General features: G+C 40.0%; 1 protein-coding gene across 1 annotated transcript in view; it reads right to left on the bottom strand.

Moving 5' to 3' along the window:
* Positions 1-19,691, bottom strand: part of MYLK (myosin light chain kinase) — a 231,747-nt gene that overhangs the window by 18,394 nt on the left and 193,662 nt on the right. Inside the window, exons 22-26 of the mRNA XM_075429844.1 lie at positions 13,232-13,534; positions 9,287-9,322; positions 9,095-9,188; positions 7,870-8,073; positions 2,697-2,914 (exon numbers count right to left, since the gene is read on the bottom strand). Coding sequence (XP_075285959.1) covers positions 2,697-2,914; positions 7,870-8,073; positions 9,095-9,188; positions 9,287-9,322; positions 13,232-13,534 — 855 coding nt within the window. The remainder of the gene's footprint in view (positions 1-2,696; positions 2,915-7,869; positions 8,074-9,094; positions 9,189-9,286; positions 9,323-13,231; positions 13,535-19,691) is intronic.

Raw genomic sequence — 19,691 nt, 5'->3', positions numbered from 1 at the left:
AAAGCTGACAAGCTAGCTGGAAACTGTTGCCGACACTGTGTATAATCAACTGATTAAAAAAAAAATCTTTACAGTACTCAAAAACCGTTCTCTTTTCTCCTCTAGAAGTTTATCTTAAACAATTTTCTATGTGTTCCTCGGCACACCAAAAAAGGTCAGGAAAATATCCCACTGCAGCTTTGGTATTTCCTGACAGTGTAAGAGGGCTAATTAGCTGCAGAAGATGACTGCAGAAGGAGATGATCCTAATTTCTTTAAAACTGCTCAAAACACTGAATATTAAGAGGCATTAGTTTGCACTAGTTACAAACAGTTAACAGTGAAACTCAGAAGCTGAAGCGCAAAATCAGCCACAGTTCTCTTCATCAGTCCCTTGGTTAAGCAATTTCTGCTCAGCCAGGGTCAGGTCCATGGTATGAGGGCTGCAATCCCACATCTATCAAAGCTGAAGTGAATTTGACAGCCAATTTCAAAACCCCAAGGCTTGAAGGAACACAAGTGGAGGCACGTGCGCTCAGTGCACCACATAAAACAAATGGCAAGAGGAAGGCACTTCGTGAAAAGTGGTTTTAGCAATTTTTGTAAGTGAAAGAAACAGTAAAAATTGTTTTTTGCTTTCGGAAAACACTGAAATGTTACAAATGTCTTCATGATTAACACAGTGCTTTTGCTTTATCGGCATGGAACGGGAGGGCACTTTCTCTTCCTAGGGAAATGCCACGCGTACCAAGTTATCCAGAATGGCAGGCTGATGAAAGAAACAGCAAATACCTATCATGTCACTGTGCAAGAATTAGCAACATATTAAGCTAAATGAATGTAAGGTATTGCAAAATCAAAATCAGTGTCAATGCCCAGAGCTCTTATCTTTCTGTATCAAGAAAAGTGAGATATAGGTTAGAGATTTACTACACCTGGCACGACTGTGGCAGCTTACAAGCTAGTGTCAGCCATGCGATATACAGCGATACCACAAGAATAACAGAAAAATGGAAAAGCTGATGGATCTTCCTTTTGCTAAATGTGGGTTTAACTGTGGTTTGAAGTGAAAAAGGTACTTGAAGAAATTTCTATAAAAAGGCCATTCTGTGGTTACATTGTATCTCTTGCTGATGAAATCCACTCAGTTCCACAGCAAATGTATAATTTTCAGGCTGACAGCTGGAACTTCATGGGATGAAGTCTTTCGCACACCTCTCATAACAAAAACTTCAGCACTGGAACTTAGCTAATGGTTCATTTGTTTCCTTGACAAAAGCAAAATCCAGATCATGCTCTCAGAAAACTATCAGCTCCACAATGGTGAAGGAATACAAATAGCAGTAATCTCTTTTTAATGAATGAAATAAATGCCTTATCTCTGAGTTGACAGTGTCCATGTGATCAAGATTCATGTAATGCCCTTTTGGAGTTGGACATCATCTAAAAATCTGAAAAGCAGATTTCTTTTCCTTTATTAATTCAACATACCTTTTTTTTTTAATAAATTTGTATTCTTGGGTATGCAGTACTCTGTTACTTAAGTGTCAAAAGAAGTAGGATGAGCAGCTTGTGGGCGGATAACAAAAAACAGAAGGTTGTGATTCCAAACTGTACTCATACAAAAATTTTACTTTTTAATAAGTATTAAATATAAATTTGTTTAAAGAGAGAAGGCAGAAAATTACAACTAAGAATCTAGCTGTAGGCCCCTTTGTATAGAGAGTAGCAATTCATGAGTTGTCCCAATCAATTTAGTGGCAGAGGAGCCACAAATCTCAGCTATCCCAGTATAAGAGGTTCATAAAGTATTTTAGCTCCTTTCAAATCCTGGAGTGTTTTTTTTTTCTCTCTTGTGAAAATACAAGATTAAAAAGATCAGTGTGTGATGTTGATATTGTTTAATGCTAACAAACACAACGGGAGGGCTGATTTTCAGGGCTGAATGAATACCGAGCAAATTGAAGACAAAACCCTCCAAGGTCTTTGGCTTTCCAATTGCAGAACATGTTGGACAACTTAGTCCAAAATGAATGATGAGAAGCAGCTAAAAACAGCTTAGGAAGAGGAGGAGCTTAAATGGAACTTCCCCTCCTCGATCCCATTGCGTTATTTTTGAGTAGTGCTATTTTATTAATAATTTTGAACATGACCAAAACACAGCTCTTTATAGAATTCCTGCCATTTTTAACATGTATCACAATACGCTGTTGTTTAGGATAAGAAATGATAAAACTAATGGGGAAATGTAAATTGAATGTAGTTATCTATATCTAAAAGGCTTCTAGAACATCACCTTGACTCCTGCTGTTACAAAAGTTTCAAGGCTTTGTAGTATTCATGAAGATCAAGGATTTATTCTTTTTTTTACAGTTAGAGAGTTAGTGTTTTACGGTTTCCTGTAGCAAATGTAAATATTTGTGAATATTACTACTACTGTGTCTTGTACCTTGTAATCTACAGGGGTACCCTAGCCATAGAAACCAATAGGTAGGTTGTATACCTTTACTGCAAACTCCTTTTGAAGATGAGGTGCCCTACTCTCACTCTTGAATGTCGTCTTTTTCCCTTTTCTATTTTTTCCTAAAACTGGAACTATTTACAGGAAACTTGTCTATTTACTCTTTATACATGCAAGAATGTAATAGTAAGTATGAATTACTGCTTCTCCTGCCCTTTTCCCCATGCCCTACTGAAACAGGCAAAAAAGTCATTACCTAATCTTCTTGCAAGTCCAAAGTCAATGAGTTTGATACTTGTACCGGTCTTGTTGACACACATAATATTCTCTGGCTTCAAATCCAAGTGGACAATACCCTGCTTATGGATGTACTGAACTCCTTCTGAAATCTGCTTCATATATTTAATGCACTCTCTCTCTGTCAGTTCAAAGTCTTCATCAATGATTCGTTCAAACAGTTCTCCTCCAGAAACCCTATGAAAGACAGAATAAAAGAAGACTTCTGTAGCATTTTATGTTGGGAATAATCAAACTATTTCCTTTACAGAATTACAAATAGTTCAAGCTTGCAATAGTCACTTCAGGACACAATCTATGTTTGCAATGTCATTTTCCATAGACAGAAAGATCACAGAGGAAGAACCACCTCCTGCATGTGGTATAAATCAATAGATTTTTTTCCATTCCGAACCTCTTTCCAAGGTTAGGACTGTGAAACTCTCATACTACTATCCCAGGCAGTAGGGACGTAGCTGGATTTACAGCCTGCCTGTAGGATTCAGTCAGCTGCAGCTGGTAGTAAAGCGTGTGCTGACATGTGTTTGTAACACCGCACCAGGCTCTGAGCTGGTGTTCCTCACTGCTTCCTTCCCTCCTGTGCTTCATCACTACAGAAGCGCAGGTAACAGAATTTAGAAATAAAGAAAAGTAAAAACATATGGGATGAGCCCCAGGAAAAGAGGACAAAACTTCTAATAGGTTGGTAAAAATTTGGGAAGAAGAGAAATTAAGAGTGACAAAGAAAAGCTGAAGAAGGAAGAATTCAAACGGTATGGTTAATTGAAATGCAAAGCTTAAAGGGTGAAATACTGACCAAATTGAGCTCAGAGGGAATTTCCTCCTCAGCTATGACAGGACAAGGATATAACCCACAAGTCTTTCAGTGCTGGTATTTTTAGCTGAGCTACCAGCATGCTCCTGGTAGGTCAATTCCATTTTTATTCTTATTTAAGATGTGAAATAATTGGTATTTCCAGGGTAGAATCTCCTGGATTGCACTGTTTGTGAAACTAAAGTGGGACATTTTAAACTAGATTTAATAAAGCAAAATCTAAGTTGTGGATTGTTTGTTGGGTTGTTTTTTGTTTGTTTGTTTTGTTTTGTTTTTAAAATTCTGAGTAATCAGTCAACTGGTTTATCTGCTTACATCCAAAGATGGGAAATACTTTTTTTGTATGCAGTGAGTGAATGACCCATACAGAAAGGAGCAAATGGTGAAGAGGAGCTTTGCTTTTAGAAATCTGTTCTAAATTAAAAGCTCCATGGTCTTTGTATGGCTTCATGTTTTGCAGCGTTCATGCTTATTGCCGAAGGTAATTGCACTTTTCAGTTACAGAAAGAAAACTCACAACCAAAAACTGGACTTGCAGTGTTTGCAAGTTGTCAGATCTATGATCATATACCTCCTGTACTAAATTGAAATTGGAACATAGAATCATAAAATCCTTTGGGTCTAAAGGGACCTTAAAGGTCATCTGGTTCCAACCCCCATCTGGAGTTCTGGACACATTTGTTGCTTTGGCTGTAAGATTTCAGAAAGTATGTGATTAGAAATGCCACTGCAGTTTCCTATTAATGTGAAAATATTGAGAATAGCATACACTTGAAAAACTGAGAGGAGACGTTGGATTATAGCACATTTGTACCATAAAGCCAATAATATGGCTTGAGCTGTTGAATAAACAGCTCCGGTGAGCTGGGGATCTAGTGATTCAGTGAGACATGACCAGTATGGAGGTGTTTAGGAAAACATATTATCCTAACAATAAAAAGTACTAGTACTAGTACTTATTTTTACTATAAAAGTGTCATACTTTTCAGATCCCTAGAGTGAAAAATTTTCAGAAATTGTACCATTGTCTCAAGCACCACTTTTTAGCATATTCATTGGAAATTAACTGCTAGTAATACATCTGCATGCTGTTTTTACCCTGGGACCTCTAGACACTCTGGTAACATCATTAGATTAAACTGCAATTACATTTATAGAAAGCATATTTTGCATTTATATCCTGAGCCAAATCCAGTTTAATTTTGCCAGGTTAGGAAGCTGAATTGAACCAACGCAGGTTAGGTTCTACGTATACACAGCAGGAGAAGCTGACTTTCTTCACACAGTCACAACTACTTCAGAAACTAAATCTCTCATTCTTTTCTGGATTCTTCTCTTTTCATTCTTCTCTAGATGAGGTCAAAGAGGAAAATATTCCTCTCTATAGAGTCACAGAACATACATTTTTAAAATATTTTATTCTAAGGTTTTGGTCATGGAGAAACAGTCAGAAGAATCTACCTCAGAGTTGCCCAGGCAAATACTCGCTGCATTTTAATAAATCTCCCTTTGAAGAAAAGAGAAAACCTTAGCGACTTGTGCCAGCTTAAATCACACCAAATGAAAGGAGTTTACTGCTGCATTTTTTCTTTAGTAATCTTAATTTGCAATACAATAATCTTCTTCTGATCTATGTCAAAATAAACTGACTAGCTGTAGTATGTAAAAACTTTAAGACACTTAACTCTCAATGATGAACGCCATTCACAACATGCTACTATTTTTCAGCTATTCTTTTTCTACTGAGATGCTTATTGTGGAATAGGGACATCGCTAACCTGGAAAAGGAAAGGCCTGAGATTTGCCCCTGACTTCCCGCAAATGGTAGATGGGAGGGTTTCCAGGGAAGACCACATTAAATTATTTGAATTGTTACAGTGTTTGATTTTAAATGAATGATAAAAAGTTCTGAATTATAAACTTGAAATCAAACCATAGAAAATAGTGGCATGACAAATATTAAAAGGAGAGAGGGTGAAGTTCAAAAAGTCATACAAAAGATATGGCAATAAAATTAAAATGAAAATTTTAGGATGAATATCAGGAAGAAAAATCCGAAAGTGCTCCTCAGCACTAGCTCCAAAGTGAGTGGAGGGGGAGCTGCTAAACTTCAGTCACTGCAAACATCTAGGTTAAAAGGAAACTGATGGCAGAGAGCTCCATTCCTTTGAAATCCACACTTTAGACTCTGATGGAAATAAAGAGCACAGCTTGAATACTGAGAATTTTGGAAGGTATTGTCCCCAGCTTCTTTGAAATGAAAAGAAATAGTAGCTTAACAGCTAAACCGCAACGCAGGTGCAGTTGCCGTGCTGGGGCTGTGTCAGCTGGGTAGCGTGGGACGGTATAGAGGCTGCCGAGGCATCGGGCACGAAGGTGTCACACAAGGCTCTCACTGCCCAGACCTGCTCCCGAGCAGGGACAGACTGCTGCTGCCTGCCTGCATGCCTCTTCCTACGGCTCCCTGGGAACTTTCCATACATTTCTATGGAGATTGCAGTGTGAGGGTTCAAAAGCCAGAGAAGGTGGCACCCTAAACTAAAATCACATCCTAATTAGACTGGTTGACAAAACTACTTCAAATTTGATTGCACTTTTCTGTACTTATAAGAAGTCAAACCCCTTTGCTGGCAGAGGGGAACTAATGGAGCGTAAAGCCATATGCTATTCAAAACTCTTTATACATTTCCTCATTTTCCGTTAGGTCTGCCAGCTCCCAATTCCAGGCTAAGTAGGGTTCCCTTCCATTATCAGCATCAGCTTGCTCAACTGCTGAATCTAAAAATAAAAGCACCTTCTTGCACAGAAGTACCACAGTTGTATAATGGAGAGCCAGCCTCTGAAATGTGCTAGTGCCATAGTAGTTTGCCCATAATCTAGGCAAGTGCCAAGCAAGTAAAACAGACATGTAGTCCGTTTGCTTTTAACAATTTATATCGTCTTCAGCCCTTCCAAGCCAGCACAAAAACTGCTTCTCTTTCTTGCAGCAGACAGCGTATGAAGTAGATGTGGCAGCAGAACAGTGACTGATGTAACTTTTTGGGAAAAACAGCAGCACAGATCAGGATTTCATTCTCTTTCCAGCTGCTGCAGCCACGAGTATGGGATTCACGCTAAGCAGGTGCGCTGTGGATGATGTAAACTTTGGTCATGTTGGTCATTATTGTTTCTGAAGTCTGACCATTACTTTCCATCCCACACTGTGCAGATTCGTTTCTTATAATGAATTCTGGTGCATGAACATGTTCTAAGCCTTCTTTTTCTCTAAGTAAATATCTACTAACTTTAACTACCAAGATACCCAAGCCTCAGCCCTGTGAGATGCTTTACCACACTGCTTTTGCGGTGCTTTTCTGCTATTTCCCACAATGATGTGGCATAAGTAGCTCGAGGTAAACAATTTCTGGGAGGTAAAAATAATGGAGAATTTGCATTAGGGGAAGATCAATTTATGTCTGATTAATTTTTTTAGGGAAACAGTCAGTGTAACCACTCTTTCTGCATCTACTGATCTAGATTTAGAACATTCACTGTGTTCACCTGTGGAGATTTTTCAGACAGCACTCCCTTGCTATACATAAATGTTTTGCTATCAGAGTATTTATGTTGTTGCAGGAAAACCACATCAGACTAATCCTTTAAGGTCTCTTAAATATATAAAAACTGGATATAGCACTTGATGAAAATTGAAGTGTTCCCAGTGCCTCTTGGGTACTATAAATTTGCCCGGGGGCATTTTCCATGGAAATTCAACAATTTTGTTAGAATATAGCTTAGAAGTTTGCATTCTCAAGCATATCTTTCTCTCCTTGTATCTGTTGTGCACCAACATCCGATTCTCTGCAAGAGACAACTGATCAGTGTTTGAGTGAAATTTCACACAAGCTTCATTAATATCTGTTTAGAGCTGCCTAAAGAAAAAATATTTTTTCTCCCCCTTAAACATGAAACATGTTTTTCGTTCTAAATGCAAGCCCAAATTCCAGCTAACTTTTTTTCTCTCCCCTCCCATCTTGGTAATAAAAGAGTGAGCTGCAGAAAACTACCACATGTACTTGATTAAAAAACAAACCAGCTAGGCAATACAAACAGTAACACATCTTCACTGAGCTAATTTTAAGACACACAACACATATTCACTTACATAGTGTAAACAAGTTGGATAAATAATTGGAAAAACTTGCAAGATGTGAAAACCATCCAGGCTCTGCAGATGCTGAAGCTTTTGACAGTCCGTGTCTAGCTAAGTTGCTACTTTTGTATGTATAATTATTTTCAAGATTCTTAGCTTTGTTAGTGTGATCTGCTTTATACTTACATTTCCAAGACCATAACGATGTTGGCTTTTTCTTCAAAGGCATCTACACATTGGACGAGTTTAGGATGATGTAGACAGTTCATGATGCTGATTTCATCCCTTATGTTTTCTTTTTCCTTAGCAGAATATGCTTTGAAAAATTTTCCTGCCCAAACTTTTCCAGTCTTCTTTTCAACAAGCCTAAAGACTTGTCCAAATTTCCCCCTGAAAATATATAACTATTTCCATAAAACGTTTTGCAATGTATGGGCCACCATGAATAGCAACATTTTACTAAATATTTCAGCACAATCACTCCATTCTGAGATAAAAAATGTCTTCATATCAAGTACTGTTCTGTACTGATTTTGTGCAGAGTAATCTGCAAGAACTTTTGAATGAATTCCACATTTAGAGATATCCTGCTATTACAATTAGCAAGTTTTATATAAGAGGGTTCAAAAAACGGACTCCTACCAGGCTTTAATTCATGAGACTCAAGTTTTTCTGCATGCAGTTTTCAGTAGGGCATACACCTCTGAAGGGGCAGCAGGTAGGAGACATCCCAGGTATAGGATATAGTTGAAATCAGAATCTGAATGCTAGAGCCTTCAGTACTATTATTTCACATTGCTGTATATATACAATTCTACCTCTGTGATACACTTATCAAGATTTATTAATGGCAGCACACAGGATCCCCTGGCCTTCAGCACCACCAGCAGCACAAACCGCTGACAGAGTATCATGGCACGCGATTCACAGGACCTCGAGTTTGAGCACTGCGAACCACAGCCAGGCTAATCACTGACCTTCACTGAGCAATACTACTAATGCTCTTGGGATTATGACCGCTGTCAACAGAGATTCTAGCCCGTGGGCAGGGTAATCTCATTACCGCTAATGGATAGAATGGAAATGCAAGTGCACAATGTGTGCATTTTTTTCAGCTAGCTTTTAGAACACCGAACAACGAATGAATCCTCTAGCTTTATTCATTTGTGGGCTCCATTTTCCTTGCCAGAAATGCATGTAGTGCCTATTTAAAATTATCAATTAATTGGAATAAAGAATCTTTATGGAGTGGAGGCCAACATAAATGTTAAAATCTATTTTGACTGCTGCAGAAGAGCCCAGCTGGAATGTTGAAAGTGCATGACATCGTCAAAGAATGAATGTAGATGATCTTTATTATTGACTCATAGCCTTGAAAACTGTGTCTTCAAAAGCACAATATAGTACTTACGATCCCAGCCTTTCCTCAATATTATAGACATCTGAAACTTTTTGTTCAGTGTTGATAGTAACCGTCCGATAGTCGACCTCAGTTTCTTTCCCTTCTACAAACAAGTATGAAGGACCATGATTAAAACCTCCATAAAACATGAATTAAAAACACAGAATTGCATTTGACCCTATTAAAAGATGAACTTCTTACCATCATCAGATAGCTCCGCTTCGTCCTCTTTAAGTTCTATGATGAAAATAAAAAGACATGAGCAACTTATTATATAGGACATGGTACTTACATAAGATAGTCAAATTATTCACAGTAACATGGGCAGCTGATAGACCCTATGGCTAAGCAGCAAAAACCAGCGAGGGAGTTTGTGCATTAACTTCATAACTAAAATCTCTTCGCCACTTCTACAAGACTATTGGCAACACAATCACAATCTGGTCACCATTTCTTAATAAATCAAGTTCATGTGTTTTGCAGTACTTGTCTATTATACCTGCCTACTAGAAACATCAGCATACTGAATCAGTTCAAAGTCATCCAATAAACAGCTTTAGGAATGCCTTGGTGAAATAGAAAATAAATTAAAAATATTAAAATCAATAACAACATTTCTGGTTCAATGACAAATCCTGTTCTGGCTGTTCTATGCATTTTTTTGGATTGCAAAGCCAAAAATAAAGCAAGTTTGCACATGAAAAGATTTTCTGCAAAGCATCCAGACAAATTTTTCAGACTCTAGATGACTAGGAAATTTGGAAACCATGCACTTTCCTGAGCACGACTGAATTTTGAAATCATTGAGATCTAAACGGAGCCTCAGTTCTGCAAGCATAGTCAAAGGCAGGCAGAGATTTTGGCAAGCCCAGTGACATAAGACAGAGTAAAAGCTGACCTGACTGTCGTGATTTTAATTTTTAATTTTCCTGTGCATGAACTGTCAATAGCACTGGTTTGTGCGCTGCTTCCTGTGTTGCCTGCAGGTATGAGGGGAAAGGGGTTGTAGCTGGAATGTTGTTGTATATTACTTACACTGCTTGGGCTTGCTCCTAAGACCTGTGGCTATGACCAGTAATTTGAGAAACTGCAAAGGCAGTTGCACAGTGACCTGTACAAGTCTCCCTTTAGCTGCTGAAGCTGCACTATGCCATCATAGAGTGCAAGCCTAACCAAGTGATTTATCCCCACTGTGTCAACAGATTTATGTTACGAAATGTTGATGGGGTACCCCAGGCACTGTTAGGTGCTTTAGAGTACAGAGTTACATGCAGCAGGTGAGAAGAAACCAACAGAAGAAAGGGTGCAGGGCGAGCAGATAGCTGGTCTGAATCATGGGCATCACCTTTTCACATCCAACACTTAATGCTGCAGCTGTACTCCAGCAGCAAAGCCAATCAAGTAGATATAACCTGTTACGAAAGCCCTTCTCTCTTTTTTCTGGATTTGGAACCCTTACGTGCCCCAGCACAGACTAGCTGTTTTGCAGCGGTTTACCAGAAGAGCAAGGGGGGAAGCGAGCCCTCCCCACTCAGGGGTAGCTGTCCTCAGATCTTCCTCAGCTAGAAATCGCGCTTGCACAGAGCACATCACATTTTCCTCCCCTTTTAAGGGCTGCATAAGGGATCTGATCCCAACCACGCTGCCAGTAGTTCATGTCTGCCAAATACTGATTAGACGAAGAAGTCAGTTCCCGGTTCTGCAGCAACACTGTGTTGAAGCCATGAACTAGAAACATTTTGGTCCACCAGTGGAAGCCTAAATTAGATAAGCAGAACACATCTGAGCAAAGTAGCTGTGCTGAAAGCTTTCTCAGAAGTGAGTCAATGGTACCAAATTTTCCTGAAACATGGCAATGCCTACTTTAATCTATTGTGACTTACAACCTCATTTAAGTAGCTGTTTTCTTCAAATGCACTGTGAAATTTATCCATGCCTTGCTTTGCTAAGATTATACTGAGATTGCTAATATGCACTGGCCACCTCAGTATGAAAATCAGTAATCAGTCATTCTGGCAGCAACGGAAAATCCCTGGTTACTCAGCTAAGTGTTTACATAGATGACAGCTTAAAGTCCTGACTTTGAGAGGTGCTGAACACATGCATTTTCCACTGCCATTAATTAAAGCACCAGTTATATTCACATACTTGAAGAATCACTCTTTATATGACTTGCCCTTTCTCCACACTAGCTGCAGTATCAAGAATTGAAATCAAAAAGCCCTGCCATTCAGAGCACCAAGACAATCCACTGTCCTGCAAACACAATACACTTTCTTTTCACTCAGAACTTTTTTTGTTGTTTTGTATGGGTATCACAGTGATTCATACATTCATACATACGTTGTATTAATTCTATGTAAGAAAACTCTTGGTCTTAAAAAGAAAAATAGCTTGTTAGCTTTGGTCCAGTACAAGCAGTGCTTGCTCTAGGAAAAACAAATGTCGGGAAGAGTCAGGTCCCCAACTCTAGAAGGTGTTCATCCTGCAACTAAAGAAAGATGGCATTCAAACACAGGGAATTTTATTATGAAGAGTGAATACCATCTAGCTTCCTTTCATTAGAATCATAGAATGGTTGGGGTTGGAAGGGACCTGATGGATCATCGCATTCCAATGCCCCTGCCGTGGGCAGGGACACCTTCCGGTAGAGCAGGTTGCTCAAAGCCCCGTCCAGCCCGGCCTTGAACACTGCCAGGGAGGGGGCATCCACAGCTTCTCTGGGAAACCTGTGCCAGGGCCTCACCACCCTCACAGTACAGAATTTCTTTCTTATATGTAGTCAAAATCTACCCTTTTTTAGTTTAAAGCTATTACCCCTTTTCCTATCACTATTACTACTCTTAATGTTATTTTCCCACCTTTGGAGAGAAGCTGCATCTTGATTTAGATCAAGTTTTAAAGCTTTAAAATAGAGGAAAGTAATTTCTCAGAATGCACCCAATTTAGCACTCGAAGAGAAATATGATTGACTTTCGTTTGGAAATGTCTGTTGAGAGGTTTACACAGTTGTGTGATGCTGCACCACTTTACTATCATTTTGTCTTGCTGTGGCAATAATAAAAGATAACATCACAAGGATTATGTGAGACACTTAAAACTCCAAAGCCCCGCATACATAAGTAAGGAGGGAGAGATACAACACACAGTCCACTACTCAAAGACAGGAAAAATGGCATAACACATGATTCCTGGTGTGGGCTTTTTAGTGTGGTGTAACTATCAAAGTGATTCCTGCTCAGTAGGTAGGTGTGGGTGTGTACAAAAATATACATTCAATAAGTTTTTAAAAAATCATGCTGATTTTTGTGTATATTTACAATTTTGGTACCAGTTTCAGAATAATTGCTAAAATACTCCAGCTCTTCCCATTAGTACTTTGAGAAGATCTTAACCAAAAAATAAGAGGCAAAAGATACTGAAAAGTATTTTGACAAGTATGTGCAACTGTAATCAAAACCCCTAAGAAATATTTTTACACCCGTAATGCTGCAAAACCAACATGCTGAATAGGATAGCCTTGAATTCAGAAGACTGGTGTACTAGGGGCACCAGGGCTGAGGTGCTCTACCGTGCTGGGATTTGAAGCATGGGAACTACAGCTAGGTATGAGAGGCCAGTTCAGTTTCTGCTGCATATTCAGTGCTTGGCTAGCAGCAAGCACATTTACTTTTTCCAAAAACAAATTTGGGATAGTGTTTGTGGTTTGATTTTCCATGGTGTATAAACTGTAAAGAATCCATCAGCATGTTTCAGGTAAGCACCAAACATCATTTTCCAGCTGGCCATGGTCCGAGTGTGGAACTGGTACGTGACAGGTTTCATCTCCCATCACCTGTGCACTGAACTGCAGAAGTCCATCAGCCAGCACTCACACAGCAAGCCAGAAGTCAAATTGTTGGTTGCTTTCACAAGGCAGGGTTTTAGGATCTCTGAAGCCAAGTTCCCAGAATGGATGTATGCAAAACTCACATGCACAGATACCCATGTGAAGTCTGTGAAGGGACTTCAGCACACTTCCAGCCAGCATAAGCATTTGTTGCACAGAGGCACGTGCAAAGGAGCGCGTACAGCTGCCTGACCTCGCTGGGTAACTGTTAAGATAGCATTTAATTGATTTTTTTTTTTTTTCTGTTAAAAACTAACCTTCTTGTTTCTCTCCAACTTTCACCAGCTCAGATTCTTGACTGGGCTCGCTGATGCCGTACACGTTAGCAGCTCGCACACGGAATTTGTACTCCCGGTCAGCCTGCAGGTCCTGCACATTGAAAGAGGTGCTGCGGCAGGTAGTGAGATCTGTCCATGTGTTATCCACTGAGTTCCAGATCTCCACAGTGTAGGACTGCACCGCACTTCCACCATCGTAAGAGGAACCGTACCAAGAGAGAGTGAGGGAGGAACTCCGTATGTCTGATGCGCAAGGTGTGCCAGCAGGTGGGTCTGGTTTATCTGCAAAAACGGATATGCAAAGCATGTTAGATGAAATCATGAAAATAAGAGGTAGGACTTTGATTAGAGTATTACTGGCCCTAGCTAACAGCCCTTTTCTTTCCATGCCATTGCTCTGCTTCGGAGGTTTGTACTACAGTGAAAAGGAAAAACTGCAGCACAGACAGACTTGCCTGAATTAGCTAACACGGATGCCAATCCCACATGGGCTGTTCAGTTCCCTGAGCACATTGCTAAGCCATCCTGAAGCCTAATGCCCTTCACAGCTATCTTTACAGAAACTGTTGAGACTAAAACTAGTCACAGCCGTGCCTGCAAGTACTGAAATGAAATCTCCCACAATAGTGCAAACCACTCCTTGGTGAACTTCCTCAGAAGTTTACCCCTGTAACCGTCACCACAGATGTGGTGCTCTTTCTCCAGCTCCCTTCATCTGCTTCCATGCTTCAGGGACCCTACTAATGTTTCACAGCCGCAGAATGTGCCACTTCTCCAACTCTACCTGGGTACTAGAGATACCAAAACCCGTTTGTTGGTATAGAAACACCGATCTGGAAGGGTGATGACTTTGGCTGTCTATGTGTAGTTTTTGGAAGCCTAGTGCACGTTTTGGTAAAAAGGAATTCAACTTACAATACATAATTTAAATGTTGAGATTTTTTTAATCATCTCATGCATTTTGGAAATTGTTGAGCAGGTGGAAGATAGAAACTTCTGTTCTTCCTCAGTTTGAGGCTTGCTCCTGCAGTCCTTATTTGCATGAATAGAGCCAGTATCACCAGAACCTGGTGTGCAGATGAGCAATCAACTATGCAAACACTCAACACAATGCAAAAACCTTGCAGTTGTATGACTTTTTCAAAATGAAGGTTAATGATTACATAGTTATTGAAATGAATGTTTTCCTAAGACAGGAAATTGTAGACTTTTTAAAAAAATTACTGATTAACAGAATAATTATGGATGTTAAGCACTTCAAAAGATTTTAAAAGGAACAAATACCTTGCCTGGGAATAATCGTCTCAGAAGTAATCTAGCAAAACCTACAAAATAATGATGATGTTGATCTAGATGAACTAGTAGCGAAAGGCTGAATGAGAAGTCAAAGGATGGGATTAAAGGACAGAAGATAGCAAGTGTGAGATGTTACAAACAGTGGTTACACTGGACATGGACTGATAAAATCCTGTCCCATATTGCTGGTTAAAACTGCTCATGGACATTATCAGTTTCTCCTTATGAAAAGCAGAGCTGCCTAACCAGCCAAAAAATACAGCCACTTTCTCAGCAATAAAAACATCCAAATGCTGGGGAGTACTGCCATTGAATTTCGTCAAAGCCTTACTGTGGTAGACTATATCGGTTATGCCTCCATACTCAAATAATCATTCCTAGAGAAAGCACTGAGCAGAATGAAATAGCCACAGCTTGCCATAAACATGCCTTCAGTTCTTGGTCAGAGGGACTTCTGTGACTGCTGTGATTTTACTTATAAAGAGGGAAAATAGGGTAGTCTAATCTGATCAAGACACTTAAATATCAGTTCACTATTTGGAGGAGTGCAAGTTCCATTGACCAATGATTTCCCTGAAAAAAACTTTTGTAATTCCTTTTAGTTCAGTTGTGACGGAAAATCCATCTCCCTACACAACTTAAACTTATTAGAAGATACATAAACAGAACTTTTAAGTATCAGGGAAAAGAATGGGAGGGAGGGCGATGGGCACCAAGGGTTGGCTGCTGCATTCAGCATGAGAATGCCCAGCCAGAAGAAAAAGAGAGTGCCAGAACACAGGTTATCTTTATTCGTTTTGGCAACGCTTAAAACACCATTCCACTAGGAGTCATCATTATACAGTACATCTCTTGTTAAACACAAAAATCAGAGACCAGATGTTCTTAACCTCTGGAATGTGTTGTTGCCCTGCTTAGTTGTCACGTGTTACCCGCCTCATTTTCTGGCAGAATAAAAGGGGCTATTTAAACAAGCATGAATTTATAGTGTAGGTACCATGAACTGAATCACAGAGTGGTTAAATGATTTGTCCAGGCTTAGAAGGAGATCATAGCAAAGATGAGAACTGAACCTTCATCTCCTGGTGCCTGAACAGCAGCGCTCCTCTTCCTTGTACTAGTTCTGCCCCAGCCTCCTCAGAGATACAAGAAGTGCAATTTCAGTGCTCGCACCATTCACAGTAACAGAACCCTTATACAATACTACAGCAGCCACCAGAGAGCTGTTTTCGTGGCACACATGGATAGTATGATTTTAGTCAAGCAGCAGTAATAGCCATCTCCTTTTCACTACAACTCATTATCCATGCAGACCTTGTAGGGAATGATGTTGCCTCTGTCCTCTTCAAAATCTTTACAGAAGAATAATATTCAGCTGTGTGTCTTGTTTTCATCCTATATAATCATCTTTGCATCATCTCAAGATGCAGATAGAAGAACTTGGAGAAGCAACAGCTGACTTATCCTAAATCCAAACAGAACAGAGCAGTTGCTGATAGCAAGAGGAAAATACTTTGGAAAAAATCTAAGCCAGTAGTCTACCACCTTACAGAGGCATCTGTTGAGGTTTGTCAAAGTAGTGCAGATTCTCTGACATCTGCTATACACACAGCTAAATGTGGATGGTATGTGTTTGTTTAAAAGAAAAAAAGTGTTAGCTTACTCTAATGCTCTGCACTGGATTTTACACAGAAGGAGGAAAGAATGCATATGCTTCAGTCTTTGCAGAGCACAGTAGCCTGCTTCCCATGCAGGACAGGAAAATACAGTCTCTTTTTGATGACTTTCAACACACTTTTGTTTCCAAATGAAACTGTGGGCATGATTTGTCAGTTGCCTACACCACAGTTACCTTAGTGACCTCTCTTTCCATGACTCACCTAGATAACTGCAATCCATTTGGTCAGCAGAGTTTACATAAGCAAGGCTTACGTATGTGAGCACTGGAGAGAAAGCATTAATGGCCAAGGGGACATCAACGGTAAATAAAAGCTACATGGCTTTAGTCTAATGTCTGCCAGCCTTGGGAATATTTCTACTTTCCTAATAAATTTTTCCTAGTAGGCAAAGACGAAAACCTGCAATCCTGGCTGGACTCTCTTGGGCCAGAAAGTCGCACATTTTTGTTTGCCATGTGCTACCATCTGCTCAATGTATAAATACTAGGGTAGTAGCTGCTGTGGGAGATCATAAACAAGAATGTAAGCCTAATCTTTGCTTTTTCTTAATATGACAGATGTATATGTACCATTTTACCAAGCTTAAAAATTATATGATATCAGACTAGATGGTATTCTACAGCTCTGCACATTCAGAGAATTTGCAGATGGTCTTTCCATGTGTCTGGTTTGTTTCTCAACAGTTTATTCTATGGGGATTTAAAAAGTTACCCTTTATTCATCTGTCTGTATTGAAAGCTAGGAAATTTTGCCAAACTACATTCCCTTCTGGAATATGAAATCTGTATCAGCACAATTAACTGCTTCCAATAAAAATATCCACTCAGCTGAGGAGGGATGTGGAAGTCAAGTACAGTTCTCTATTTTGTTCTTCTGTTTTAGTGTTTAGTATATCGTTAATGTCCTTGAGCTCTGTCCTTGAGCTGCCCATCTTCAATATTTCATTAGCATGTCACGTGCAGTCTTTTACACACACAAACATACTTCATACTTAGGCTTATGAGGGCTTTACCTAGGCTTCATTGGAGCACAATTTTGTTCTTCCTGTTCTGGACCAAACCCTAGCCACAAGCCAACATGTGAACTAGATGTATCCAAAAATACACTGCTTCTGGTGAGCATTTCTATAGGGGAAGCAATTAATTTAAAATATTGAGCTCTAACTCCAGTTTCACTATTAGATGCAACAAAAGAGTACCTGTATATATCTTCCACTGTAGATGTCTTAACTATACGAAATTAGGGGTACATCAGACTTGGCTAACTTACAGCACGTCTATAAGACCAAAATCAAGACTTAGCTATGCTTTGTGATATTCTAGATTGTCACTGTCAAATTGGCTGTATCCACACAGTCCTGTTGAACTTGGTCAGAATCCTACAACCTCCACCTCCTCTGTAGCAGATGATAGTGCTTACACCTCTTTTACTGGGATGGATGATCACCTCATTTGCCTAGTAGTATGACTGCAGAGGCTAACAAGATAGTTGGAGGTTGGACAGTTAAATGCTAAGGAGGACTCAAGCACAAAGCTCCCTACATGATCTCTTTAGGAGTATCAGTAGGGCTGCCCCGAGCTGGCTCCCAAAGCCTATTGGTAGGCAAAGGAGATGCACAACAGCACAGAGGCTGCATAAAGTCACTGGCACTGGTGGCACAGAGGAAACGGCAGTAGAAACTCCTAAGTCCTATACACCATGCACAGGGGACTAAGAGGGGAGTGGAAGTGATGTGAAGGAGGGCTCTACTGCTCCAGTAAACTAGGCACAGATTACAAAAAACCTACTTCCCAAGAAAGGGAGACATAAATTACCACTACCCCAGAGCGAGGAGGTCAAATTCCAGTTTATTCTTTGTGGCATGTGTTCCTTAGGGCAGATGGTGAGGTAATGAGCTGGCTTCACATGAAATGTATAAGCCACAGTTAACACCATACCAGGACTGAAATGCGCATTTCTTATTTACTCCCAAATTGAGTTCAGCTGCACTCCTTCCTCAGAGAAGTTCTCAGAAGTATTTTGGTAAACAGGTGTTGATATACAGCCTAGAGTAACCTGTAATTAATTTGTATTTGTACACTCTGAGAATCATAAATCATAAGCATGCTTAGCCTTTAAATCATTGCTGTTTATGAAACAAATTTTACTTCAGGTCCTTGCCTTTTTTTCAGTGGTGTGTAACCCAAAGTTCCTCCTGATAAGGAAGGGGACTTTCTCTCTTTCTGCATAGGTGGCAAACCCACAGCTCATACAGGACACCCACATAACATGAAAGCATGCTATCCAGATCTCACTGCCTTCTCCACATGGCTCAGTTCACAGGGTCTGCAGAACACAAGCACCATTCCAAGAGACCAAAAAAGGCAGCGATCTCCTTATCTAATTCTGAGCTCAGGGAAATGGAAATTATTCTGCTACTTGATGTGAGGGTCAGGCTGAGCCAAGGCAAGGCAACAGGGCTTGCTGCAAATTCAGAGCTTGCAGGGCTCTAGCGGGCTCTTAAGCAGCAATGCTGTTCCAGTAGAAAGCCTCTGAAAACTAAGAACAGTATAACCACAGCTTCTGAAAAAAGTTATTTTTCTTTTACAAACAAAAGCAGCACTGAAGCAATGTCTCTGAAGTAGTTTTCTTTATCTGTTCTCAAAATTGGTTTGGTTTCTTTCTAAATCCAGTTATCATATTACTGAATAATACTATTATTGGCTATTGTGATATCTGTCTGCCAGATAAAGAACAGACAGAAAGAAACAATTTAATTCCATTCCACAAGCTGTTTAGCCAGAGAAGGTATTTAATATGCTGCAAAAGCCAGTTGAACACTGTCCATGCCGACAGCACTGGCAAAGCCTTCATTTGAAATTCATCAGCAGGAGAAGAGCGAAACCATAAAAGGTCATAACTGAACTCTGCATTATTGCTGACAGGGCTCGGGGTCATGGCAGACCTCTCTGCTTTGCTCGGAAAACTATGCCCTGCCGCTTTTCTTCCAAGGGAGAGGAGTGTTATAAGTAGGGATATTATTACCCCTTAACACCCCGTAATACCCATTAACACCCTTCTGGATGTTAGTGCACCATGGGTTTAGCATAAAATTAAACTAGAAGAGAATGCCTGCATTCTCCTGCAAAAACAATTCAAGAGAAGTTGAAATGAACACCAATTTTCTCCTAATGAAAGAATCTCCCCATGGAAGAACCATGGACAAGGTTTGTTAGCTCAGGGGACCAGAGTCTGAAATTCACCCTTCCCCTGCAATACACACTGCAGACTGCTGCCAGCATCCTCCAAGTGTGATACCTCACCATATTGCCCTCCTCCCTGCCCCGACAATTCTGACATGAAACTAAGTTATTTAAAAACTGCCTTTTTGAGACCTGTGGATAAAGTAGCTCGCAAATACTGCAGGCCCAGAGCACCGCGTCATGCAATTGTTCCCACTTTGCCAGCGGGGGTAACTGAGGCAT

This window comes from Opisthocomus hoazin, chromosome 9 (genome assembly GCF_030867145.1).
Source record: "Opisthocomus hoazin isolate bOpiHoa1 chromosome 9, bOpiHoa1.hap1, whole genome shotgun sequence".
Lineage (NCBI taxonomy): Eukaryota > Metazoa > Chordata > Aves > Opisthocomiformes > Opisthocomidae > Opisthocomus > Opisthocomus hoazin.
Note: the sequence above shows the minus strand (reverse complement) of the source record. Positions and strands in the feature narration are given on the sequence as shown.